The 12,143-nt window shown below is 43.2% G+C and overlaps 1 protein-coding gene across 2 annotated transcripts; it reads right to left on the bottom strand.

Annotated features, from left to right (window-relative positions):
• Positions 1 to 973: 973 nt before the first annotated feature.
• Positions 974 to 10,056, bottom strand: SNRPB (small nuclear ribonucleoprotein polypeptides B and B1). 2 transcript variants are annotated; one of them, XM_061436761.1, is made up of 7 exons: positions 9,922 to 10,056; positions 7,086 to 7,237; positions 5,273 to 5,384; positions 3,278 to 3,430; positions 2,426 to 2,564; positions 1,971 to 2,096; positions 974 to 1,134 (listed from the first exon to the last, which is right to left on the bottom strand). In XM_061436761.1, the coding sequence occupies exons 1-7, from the start codon at positions 9,922 to 9,924 to the stop codon at positions 1,097 to 1,099; spliced, it is 723 nt and encodes a 240-aa protein (XP_061292745.1). In that variant the 5' UTR covers positions 9,925 to 10,056; the 3' UTR covers positions 974 to 1,096. The 2 variants fall into 2 exon arrangements, with proteins under 2 accessions (XP_061292745.1, XP_061292746.1); XM_061436762.1 differs by having other exon boundaries at positions 974 to 1,278; positions 9,922 to 10,055.
• Positions 10,057 to 12,143: the final 2,087 nt, after the last annotated feature.

Below are 12,143 nucleotides of genomic sequence, written 5' to 3'. Positions count from 1 at the left end.
GTTTCCTTTCCTTCTTGCTTTTTCCTTACTTGTAAAAGATGATGAACCATCACTCTTTGCTTCTAGCTAGTTCTGGCAACTCAGCAGGAACTTCATGTGCTAAATAATGGAATTATTTGGGATTATGGTTGCAATACTTGATCTAGGATCAGTTTTAGATATATCGTGTATGTAAATGCCATTAGGTTTGTCAGGATGACCAAGGATTCCTGACCTTTTGAGTTATACTTCAAAGGACATTCCATTACATGCACCAAACTAGGGTGATCGTCCGTAGAGGCAACTGGTTAGGATCTCTCTTTTCTCTCAGGGAGTGAATTTTCTGGAAAGGATTCCCAGCGTAACAGTTCCAAGCAATGCTTGAGTAGTTTTGTTTTTAAATAGTAAATTGTTAACATTGCTGGTGGACTGCGTTAGCCAAGAGGAAGACAGCTTTTAACAGTTCCCTTCGTTAACAAGAGGTGTCAGATCTCACATTAAGATGTGAAAACTTCCAGAACGGTGTGGGGAACACCATTTCAGAGCTCATGGAGTAGTTTAGGAATTAAGATCTTTAGAGAGGCTATGGAGAAAGATCCTAAATTGTAAAGACTTGTTGCCAACTTTCAACTTTAAGATGGAATTGTAAATTTAGTTTCTAAAGAAAATAAAGTGCTGCTTAAGAAGTTATCTTGATTAGTGCCTTCCAAAGAGGATATACCAATTCACAACTTACCAATACAGTATTAAAGTTAACAAGATGATTTTTGCCAGTATAACAGGTGAAAATGTCTGCTTACAGTTCAATTTTGTAATTCTCTTGAATGAGACTGTGCATCCCTGCAAATAAATACAGTATTTTACAAGGGAAACAGCTAAGGATTAGGGCTAAGGAAACAGGATTAGGGCTAGTTTTTCCAAGGCAACCCTTCTTGATTCTTATCAAGCACCCAATACATCAACAGTTTTTCTGAAAATAAACAAACATACTAGGTGCATTTGTAATATTCTCTTAAAGAGTTTATTATAAACTAGTGTCACAGGCCACAAGGAAGTAAAAGGACTATGTACAGCCTTACGGGAAACAGGCAGGGAGCTGAGGAGGGCCAAGATGAGCCTAGGGCCTTGGTGGGCGCATTCCCGGGGGAGGGGGCCCTGTAAGGGAAACCAGACAATCCGGTGAGACTCCGCGAACAACGGCTTAACAAACAAACAGGTGTGGTAACGTGGCCCTGGAGAATCGGGCCCAAGCCTCTGTGGAGCTACTTCCATAACTCTGTGGCCAAGGTCAAAGAAGGCCTGAAGTAAGAGTAAGAAGTTTAGTCAGTGCCTGATCTGCAACTCAAATCCCCACCCTACCCCAGCCTCCCACACCCGGCAGTTACCAAATGCTCAGAGGGGTACTTCTCTGGGGCCATGGGCTCCTAAGCTTACAAAGCTCAGTAATGGAAAACTATAAATACAGTGATCAGCCAGTTTGGCCACGGGTTAACTTATAGGCCACTATGGCTTCATGAAAAGAACACTGGCCTGGACAATGAGCTCTCTATGGGCCTGTTTCTCGCCTACAAAACAAAAGAACTGATCTGCATCAGCATTTCTCAAACTGGAGTTAAACAGATAATCCATAATAAATAGTACAGCAAAGCCCAGAGTCCCTCCTTAATTAATAGCCACTCCCAAACCAAAGGGCCTAAGACCTTTCTTGGTCATGCAACAAAATGCACTATTTTACAGTGACCAGAGAATACTGCCTTAGATACTGGAAGTACTGTGTACAGGGAGGTTCTCGCTATTCTAAGAGGGAGGTAAGGTCCATTTAAGAAATGCTTGCTCCCTCTTTCCTTTCTGAACAAAGCTGTCCTCTAAGTGTTCACTTCCCTAAACTTAAGGCATAAAAGCCAAGAAGGTATGATCAAAATCCAACCTTCTCTCCAATTCCTAACCCAACCTAGCCCTAGGGAATCAACGCCACTGCTACAGGCACTTACCTCGCATCCCTGGGGGAGGAGGCCGCATCCCCGGTGGCGGCATGCCCATAGGAGTTCCTCGTCCAGGTGGGATCCCCATTGGGGGACCCATGGGAGGCCTCATACCAGGAGGTGGGCCCATCATGCCTGCAAGAGAAAAATCCCAAGAATACAGCTCAAGTGTCCATCATAGCAGGAAAAGTACAAAAGGTAGCAGGAAACGTACAAAACTGTTCACCACATTCTAAGATAGAGGGACCATTCCACCCTTCCAGTCCTTCCTAGCACTAGGACTTGAGACAGAGATAGAGCTCTAGTCTGGCTAGTTCCAAAGTCAGTCAACCAAGCTGGATCTCAGAGTAATCCTGCTTAATTACACAAACTCGTCATTAGTTTCAGTCAAGGGTATGTCTCATCATAAATCCAGCTAAGGCATCTTCTATCAATTAACAATGGACTCCTCCTGGGCTCCTCACCTGGAGGGGGTGCCCCTCGGCCCATGGGTGGTGGAGGACCTGCACGGCCAGGTGGGTACTGGGTTGGGGCCCCTGCAATACTGGCTGTGGCTGCAGCTGCAGCTGCTGCAACAGTACCTCTTCCTTGTGGGGTCATCACCTAGGAAGACACAGGAAAGAAGTTAGGCAGAACAGTACAGTGCAATGCAGTACCCCTCTCTCCTCTCCAACTTGGTAAAGAAACAGCAGACACCAAATCCACTGAGCTACAACTCAAAGCATCAGACTTCCTATCAAAACCTATTATGCCAGAGGAGATCAAGCGTGATCTTAAGTTCAATTCCTGTTTTCCAGGCCTAAGTTAAGGATGCCCAATCCAAATTAGATAAGGCATTTGCATGCTCAAACAGGCCTGACAATAGGTTGTAAAAGCTATAGTACAGCTGATCCTTGAACATGGTTTTAATCTGCCAGGGTTCACTTATAGGCATTCTTCTCCCTAAATACATACTACAATACTGTGCACATTCTTGGCTTGAATCCATGGACATAATGAGCCAACTGTAAAGTTATATACAAATTTTCACCTGCAGAGTTGGCATTCCTAACACCCATATTGTGCAAGGGTCAAGATTTCAAATGTTGTCACGGAAATACTTTAATACAGTTGGTCAAAAACTTTTCATGCATCTCTTACAGCATCAAAATAATGCATAATAGCAAGCTTTCCTTTTTGCTTGACTCTCCAACCGTGTATGAAGCACATGAAATACTGATAGCTTGACAATCATAGCCTAGTTGGTCATTCTGGACTCAGATCTTCACTCTATCCTTTAATTACAGAAGGTGGTGCCCCTTCCTCCAACTCCTCACCTGTTGGGATGGACCACCAACCCCACGGACTGGCCCAGCAAGTCCTGCAGGAGCCTGAGGCATAGGAACCCCAGCTGGGATTCCTCTACCAGCAGCTCTGCCAATCCCTGGGCCCCCAGCAGCTCCAGCAAGTGGCACTCGGGCAATGCCAGTCTGAAAAATAAATATATGTTAATACACTTGTGGCCTAGAGAATAAGAAGTACACTTTGGAATATCACTGCCAAGAGAACCCCTCAGATTTACAGGGCATCAAAACACCTTCTTATAAACACTATCCATTCCTGTTAACACCACTCCTCCTCCATCCAAGATTATACGCCTAGCAGGCTAAAAGAACTTAAGAGTTTTAAGTCAAGAGAAGCACACACAACTCAACCAATATGCATTCCTATGAAAATTAAATAAACAAACAGCTAAGCCTCCACCCAAAAGGGTGTCTATGTTAGATCAGAGTTTTGACCTGACAAAGAGATATGAGGTCCAGTCCCAGCTCTGATTCTCACTTGGTGGGTGATAGTGGGGATAGTGGGCAAGTAATCCCACCATTCTAGTACTGCTTCCTTATATGCCAATGAAGAGGTTTTAACAAAACTGGTTGTGGTCCTGAAGGTTTACAATTGGCTACATTAGAGTAGCAAATTCTACTGGAAATAGATACCAAAGCTATGAATAGGTCCATAGGCCTTGAATCAGAAACACGGTAACATCCTTTGTATATAAGAGTCTAAACAGAAGGAAAGAACTAGGATAAACTACTCTGCACTCACTTGAAAGTATCTTTAACATGACTTTTGAATACAGCAACTTTAGAAAAATGTTTACAATGTTAAGTTAAAAAGCAGACTGATACATACTTATTACAAGTAAAAAAAAAAAAACCAACATATATATATGGACAAAAATTAAAACAAGGTAACAAGATTATTCCTTTAACAAACAATATCTTAAAAACAAAAAAGGGAAAACAAATTTGGTTAGATTCTCTAAAGCCTCTTCTATTTCTAAAGGGAGGCTGATGTTAATGAACCAATACTGCTGCTGCTGCTGCGAAGTCACTTCAGTCGTGTCCAACTCTGTGCGACCCCAGAGACGGCAGCCCACCAGGCTCCCCTGTCCCTGGGATTCTCCAGGCAAGAACACTGGAGTGGGTTGCCAGTGCCTTCTCCAATGCATGAAAGTGAAAAGTGAAAGTGAAGTCGCTCAGTCATGTCCGACCCTTAGCGACCCCATGGACTGCAGCCCACCAGGCTCCTCCATCCATGGGATTTTCCAGGCAAGAGTACTGGAGTGGGGTGCCATTGCCTTACTGCTTGGAATCAAATGACAGTTTCACTACTTTCCAGCTGTGCCACCTTGTGCAAGTTACTAAACTTCAATTTGCATTATCTATAAAGTGGGAATAATCTATCTCAAAAGACTGTTACATGGATTAAATACTGAAGGGCTTGGCAAATAGCAGATGCTTAATTAAATATTAACTATTATTCCACAACTTTACAAAAAATATACATGTATTCTATTGTTTGGAGTTACAATTTTTTATGGTCCAACTTCCATGCATTGGGGAAGGAAATGGCAAGCCACTCCAGTGTTCTTGCCTGGAAAATCCCAGGGACAGGGGAGCCTGGTGGGCTGCCGTCTATGGGGTCGCACAGAGTCGGACACGACTAAAGTGACTTAGCAACAGCAGCAGACTGTCATCACATTAAGAACTGACCCAGGAGGCCTTAAGTGCCTCTTCTATTGACTATGTACATCAACTAAGAAAAGAGGGATTTAAAGTTACAAACCCTCAAATCCTAGCTCCTTACTTCTGACTTGCAAAGTAACCTCTTTAAGATTCTGGTTTATTATCTGTATAAGGGAAACAGAAACCAGAAGATACCTGTGAGTACTGCAATGAAACAGAGAACCCCACACAGGGCCCAGCTCAGGGTGGCACCTCCCTTGCACAAGGTTCCTGGCCTTGCACTGGCTCTCAGTTCTGACTTACATCTTTTGGAGGTGGTCCCTCTACTGTCATTGAGACCAGGTTCTCCCCTCGAAGTAGCACAAGACCAAGGACTCGCTTCTCTTCTCTCTCTGCTTGTTTTGAGTTCTTTGGTCTAAAGACAGGTTTAGGAGAAGAAACAAAACAAAACAAAAAAAGCATTAGAAAAAGGGTAAAGTTCATATTCACCTACCTAGGGGCCCTCAAAGACTTGTTTTACACTAAATCTACTGACAGGCTAAACTTGTAACCTCCCCCCATCAGATGGTTGTGTCCCATGCCAAGAGAATGCACAGACCGAGAGACAGGACAAGATTCAAGAAAGCCCAGCCCTGGCTCACTCACAAAGCCACCATGAGAGCCTTTCCTCAGTCAACTCTTTGTTGCCATTACCCTTTTTCTTCCTTCAGCTTAAGGCTTTAACAATGTCAGGAAGACAGTCAAAACAATTCCTCAAGTCAACTGAATCCCATTCACTCTACTTGCGTGCAGTATCCTTCTAGTATTAATTCAACCCCACAGAACTATAACTCTGTCTCTCACCTCCCATTAGAAATAGAAGCCATAAAGGAAAAGGTTGAGATTAGCTACATAGAAATTACACTTCTATCCTCAAAGAACAAAAACGAATCTCCAAATACCCACGAGCAGAAAAGGATGAGCAAAATATAAACGAGGTAAGACTGGGAAAAAGTAATTGCAACAAGATAGGGAAAGGAAAGTCAAAGCCAATATCCTAAAATTAAAGGAAATACAAAACACCTTGATTTTTAAAAATTACTTAAAGGTTTCACTTTAATGATTTTTATATAAATTTTCTGTGGGTGGTCATTTTTTCCTTTTTAAAAACTTATCTATAGTTCTTATTTTTTAAAAAAAGCATGTACTGCCCTTTCACAATTTAAAAAAAAATCCTTTATGGGTATCTTAAGTTTTTTCTCATATACTTCTATGTACTTTTAAAAAATATTTCTAATGGGCACATTTTCATTACCAGAATAAAGTTAGTCTCATTCAAAAATGTTGGCCACTCTCTAATGTGCACCTGGCACTCAGCCATCACTACCATTTTCTGTCCTATCCTTCTTGACCTCATGCCACAAAGAAAACAAAAGTCCCAAAAAGAATCGAAGGGAATTAACAGCCACTGGCAACACACTATGGACACTCCAGTGGCAAAAGAGATCTGGATGGTCAAGGAAATTACATAACTTCTTTGGGCCTCAAGATGCCTTGACTGTAAAACAGAATGAAGCACTAGACCACATCTTTTACTAGGCTAGAAGCTTAAGATCTGTGAGTCCTAAGACAAGGGAATCATCTAACAAATTATGGGATTGTATTCTCCAATTGTTTCTATAAATGACAACAAAAATCACTGGCCCCAAACCCACAAGGGGAGTTGAGCACTTACCCTGAAGAGGGTCAGAGGCTTCTTAAAGCAGTTTCAGACCAGGCTGCACTGTGAGAGCCCTTTAGGCTACAGCTTTACAAATAGGCAATGAGGCCAGAAAATCAAGCTCTCCCCCCTTACACACCTGTGGGGAGAACATGAGAGCCCTTTACCCCAGTACCCAGGGGCACACAAAATCAGAGAAATAAAAAGCCTGGCAGCCCTCCTTACAACTTGTACTCTGCTAGAAATAAAGAGCAAGACTAAGGAAAGAGATTTAAGAAACTCTCCATTTTAATCTGCCCTGTAAAACAGGAGAGCAAACTGAGAGGAACCAGCCAGCTAGTCACCACCTATCACTTGCCCCACCCACCCAATCCACTCCCCATCCACTCAACCCCTCCCCAACAGCCCACTCCTTACTTGATCTTCCTGAACTCATCACAGTCACAGAGGATCAAATTCATATGCTTGTCAAAAGCTTTAAAGGTGCCAATGAAGATACGGCCATCTTGCAGGATACACCTCATCCTGTAGTCAATGTGCTGCAGCATCTTGCTGCTCTTGCCCACAGTCTGCAAGGAGAAATCAGCAGGAATGAGACTCAGCTCCTTTGGACCCACAAAACTGTTGTCTTTCCTTAAAACTTCTGCTGCAGCCTTCTTTTCTGTTTGTCTTTCTAAGTATTCTATCTTTCAACCACAGCCATTTCCTAGGAATTCTCTCACCTGTTTTCAAACCTGACCTGTTAGTCCCCCTTCCCGTAAAATCATCTTTTTTATATAACAATTGCCTTTGTCTATATTGTATATCTTTGTCTATGCTGTAGTCATGTATGGATGTGAGAGGTGGACTATAAAGAAAGCTGAGTGCCAAAGAATTGATGCTTTTGTACTGTGGTGTCGGAAAAGACTCGAGAGTCCCTTGGACAGCAAGGAGATCCAAGCAGTCAGTCCATCCTAAAGGAAATCAGTCCTGAATATTCATTGGAAGGACTGATGCTGAAGCTGAAACTCCAATACTTTGGCCACCCGATGTGAAGAACTGACTCCTTGGAAAAGACCCTGATGCTGGGAAAGATTAAAGGTGGGAGAAGGGGACGACAGAGGATGAGATAGTTGCATGGCATCACCAACTCAATGGACATGAGTTTGAGTAAACTCCGGGAGTTGGTAATGGACAGGGAGGCCTGGTGTGCTGCAGTCCATGGGGTCAAAGAGTTGGACACGACTGAGGGACTGAACTGGACTGAATGTTGTATATGTTTCAGAAGTGAGAGGGTAAGATGGCTCCAAACTACTGACACCCATGCATATTAGAGATTAGTGGCCATCTGCCACTGTGCAGATTACAGGTGACTCCGGTGCTGTGGAACACCAACATCCCATTAAAAAGACTGAGTTAAAAAAAAAAAAAAAGACTGAGTAAAAGAGCTGGAATGAGACTGGCACTAAGAACCCAATCAATGAAGAGCCTGTTATCAGAAAGGAGATGATCAGCTGAGAAGACAATGGAACCCCCAAATCAGTGATTTGTTAGTGTGTCTCCAAGACTACACTTAGAAACGTTAAAACTTCCTAGTAGTCAGAGTGCTAATGAGTTTGAACACATAATGAGAATATATAAGCTGCCATACTCCTTAACCCAACAACCTTTTCTGCTTCACAGCCTGGCTTCAAATGTAGTTGTGCTAAAATAGAGTATATAGACCTCAGAAGAGGACTGTCAAGTGCCCTTGGCAGTTACATTTCTATGAATAAACAACCTGGCATTTGTTATATCAGCCTCCCATCAGTCTGACCAGTCCTAACTCATCCAAGAGCCTTTGAGGTACCAGGCACTGTGCTTGCTACTCATCTCTGTGAGGTTGGACAAACACAGGTTTTCTGAACCTACAAATGCATGGATCAGAATCTTGACTCCTGTCACCCTGGAGACTCAAGTTATGTGGTGCAGTTTCTTTTACATGACCATTTTAACCAAACTGTAATCACAGCTTCTAACCACTCGGATCTGAACCGTTACAGTAACATTTACTGCTCCATTTGTCTTCTACAGCTAATTCGCACTGGGCGCTCACTGGCAGGCACTGCCACAAACACTACTTATCTCATTTAATCCTTAAAATCAGACTTTACAGATAAGGTCAAGAGGCTGTAAGAGGTTAAGCTGTGCTGAAAGCTAGTCAGCCTGAATCCAGTGCCTATTCTTCTAACCAGCTCTCTAAACAACATCCTACTTCCGTTTCACCCAATATATAACAGCTACGTAACAGTTATCTTTCTGAACACAAGTACGTACGTGTCCTTTTGCTTGTTAAAAATCCTTCAATGGCATCCCTTACCACCAACAAAATTAAATAGCATGTAAAGCCTTTAATAATCAGATTCCCGCCAATTCCTCCCACCCCCATTCTTCCCTTGCCCTCTAAGAACTTTCAACAATGCTACCCTTCACGCTTGGCCTTGCAGTCCTTCGAATCTATACCATTCTCTCCCATTTTCGCTGGGGGAAAGCCTGCGTCTTCTAGGACTCTGACAGGGATCACCAAGTCTAGAAAACATTCTTATCCCGCTCCCCGCCGTTACTTTTACTTAACGCTGAATTACCACTCCGAATTACGTTACCCGTGTCTCCAAATAAGAGTGAACGCGGTGAAGAAAGGAAACACTTCACTGTGTAGCCCCAGGGCCTGAAAAGTCTGGCATACTCAAGCATAAATGTATGCTGAACAAAAGAGTTGAACTTTTCCTCCCCTCACTCATCCTCCGTTCCCTCCTCCCCATCTACCAGAATCAAGACTGTTTCCGGCCACAAGTCGTTCCACGTCTTTCCGCAACTCCTCGGACCCTCACCCTTCCCAAATCTGAGCCTCTCACCGGGTCTTAATCAGTCCTTTAACGGCGCTAGTGCCCGCTCAGAAGCCCCCCCCACACATATATGCCGTAAAGTTTACTCAGCGCCTATGGGATCCCAAGCACTAAGGCCACAGAGGCTTGGAGAGCCCCAGCGCTACCCTCGCGCGCACCAAGCGACTCTAGCCTCGGTCTCTTATTTCCAGCCTTCTCGCCACCCCCGCTCCCCCACCGCCCAGTCCACCGAGGGACGACGGTGTGAGTCTTTCCTACCCAGACGGAGGCGCCGAGGCCCGGGCCTTCACCGCTGAGGGGCCAACCCATGACCTCCTTCCCGGTTAATCACGATCCCCACCCCACAAGAGACTCAGGAGCTCCCGTGCTGCTGGTCTGCGCCTCCTCACCATGGTGGCGGTTCTGATGGCTCGGATTCCCGCCGGATTCGCCTCCTCGGAGGCCTAGAAGCCCGCGAGTAACTCGCTTCCCGCCGCCGCTACCGGAAATACAACCGCGGGCAAAATGGGGTCGGGTAGAAAGCTGCTTCCGGTCCCGGAGTTGGGCCTTGAGTTCCGGCCGAGGCGCTGAGTTATGAGCTTAGAGCAGGGCGGAGCTTTGGGCGGTGCTATCTTCGGATCCTCTTTGTTGGACAGTTTCCTAGCTTCAGTCGGTACTAGGGCTGCTCCTCTTCACCCTCACTACCCATTCTCCCGCGTCCCAGCCCGTTAACTTTCGGTCCTCATCTCCCGGCACTTTATCCCGGCTCTCTTGTCTACAGGACTTTCTTGGTAGTTCAGCTGGTAAAGAATCTGCCTGTAATGCAGGAGACCCCTGTTTGATTCCTGGGTCGGGAAGATCCCCTGGAGAAGGGATGGGCTACTCAGTCCGATATTCTGGTCTGGAGAATTCCATGGACTGCATCAGTCCATGGAGTCGCAGAGTCAGACACCACTGAGCGATTTTCACTTTCATCTCCTGTCTACAGCCACAGTCCCTGCTTTTCCGTGAACTTACTCGACCTGCTTCTGCTCAGCACCTTTGCATGTGCTGTTGCCTCTGCTTAGAATGCTAACTCACCTTCATGAATTAAGCTCAAGTAACGTTTTCCCACTGAGGGCTTTCCTGGCCGTCCTTTTCTAAAACTGAAACCTTCCCATCCAATCCCTGTTTTATTAACACCTTTCTCCTTAACACTGATTGCTAACATACTATATGTGTGTTATTTTATTATCCCTCCGCATTAGAATGTGAGTTCAAAGGATATGAATTTTTCTTTGTGCATTGTTTATTGCTGTAATGCCTAGAAGAACGTCACTGCTTAGCACAAAACAAGGGCTTAATAAATATTTGAATGAATGAATTTATCAGTCAATCCCATGATCCATCCAGTCCCATGACTTTTTTCAATAATAACCTTTACTAAAATGTCCTAACACACACAAAGAAAATGTATTTCCAATGCATTACAGAAAATATGACCATTCAGGTAAAGACATAAAAAAGAAAATTAATATTTTAATTTTTTTACATTTTGAATTTCCATAAATTTTTTTTGTATTTTTGAGATTTGGACAAAATCTGTACTTTAGTTAATAATACTGTATCACATGATAATTTTCTTGTTTTTTGGCAACATAATATTTCTTTATATATTCAGAACTGAATTAGAAGTGTCAAGCCTAATTCAAATTTTTTTAATCACTAAGATAATAAACTTTTTAGACTTTTTTTCTAGATGCCAAAATACATGGAAGTATTTCAGAATTTTAAGTGAATATAAATTAGAAGTCTAGCATTCTATTCAGACTAAGTTAAACAAGTGGAATCAAAATGTCAAATTTTTTATTTAGGCAAAAATTCGCAAGTTTTCTAAATATGTATATATTATATTATACATACTATTAATATACATATTTATGTATACAAAAGCTTTTCTACTATGCTTGGTAAAGTCTTGAGAAAGAATGTCAAAAAAAAAATAGAGAGAAATTGGAAAACATAAACTAAAAGAAATGGGAGCACCAAATATGAAATAGAAAAAGTGAAACAAACTAGATAAAAGAAAAAATAATCATATAGTCCACTTGTTTTTAAACATGGCTACTCATTAGACTCTTGACAGTACCTTGGACTGCAAGGAGATCCAACCAGTTCATTCTGAAGGAGATCAGCCCTGGGATTTCTTTGGAAGGAATGATGCTAAAACTGAAACTCCAGTACTTTGGCCACCTCATGCGAAGAGTTGATTCATTGAAAAAGACTCTGATGCTGGAAGGGATTGGGGGCAAGAGGAGAAGGGGAAGACAGAGGATGAGATGGCTGGATGGCATCACTGACTCGATGGACGTGAGTCTCAGTGAACTCCGGGAGTTGGTGATGGACAGGGAGGCCTGGCGTGCTGCGATTCATGGGGTCCCAAAGAGTTGGACAAGACTGATCGACTGATCTGATCTGATCTGACTCATTAGAAACACATCTGGAGCTGTAAAGGAAAAAGAGCAATACCCGGGCATTTGTATTTTTCAAAAAGTTCCAAGATAATTGTGACATGCATCTGGATTTAAAAAAGTGACTACAGGTTTTTCTATTAAATGGTACTTTTACTGATACAGAATTATACTATTTTCTG

This window comes from Bos javanicus, chromosome 13, assembly GCF_032452875.1.
Source record: "Bos javanicus breed banteng chromosome 13, ARS-OSU_banteng_1.0, whole genome shotgun sequence".
Lineage (NCBI taxonomy): Eukaryota > Metazoa > Chordata > Mammalia > Artiodactyla > Bovidae > Bos > Bos javanicus.
Note: the sequence above shows the minus strand (reverse complement) of the source record. Positions and strands in the feature narration are given on the sequence as shown.

Bases quoted from the DNA above. Each gene is read 5' to 3' on its own strand.
- SNRPB (XM_061436761.1), bottom strand. The intron at 5,385-7,085 runs GTAAGGAGTGGG...ACCTGTCTTTAG, and splicing joins GATGAGTTCAGGAAGATCAA to ACCAAAGAACTCAAAACAAG. The intron at 2,097-2,425 runs GTGAGGAGCCCA...TTTCTCTTGCAG, and splicing joins CCGAGGGGCACCCCCTCCAG to GCATGATGGGCCCACCTCCT.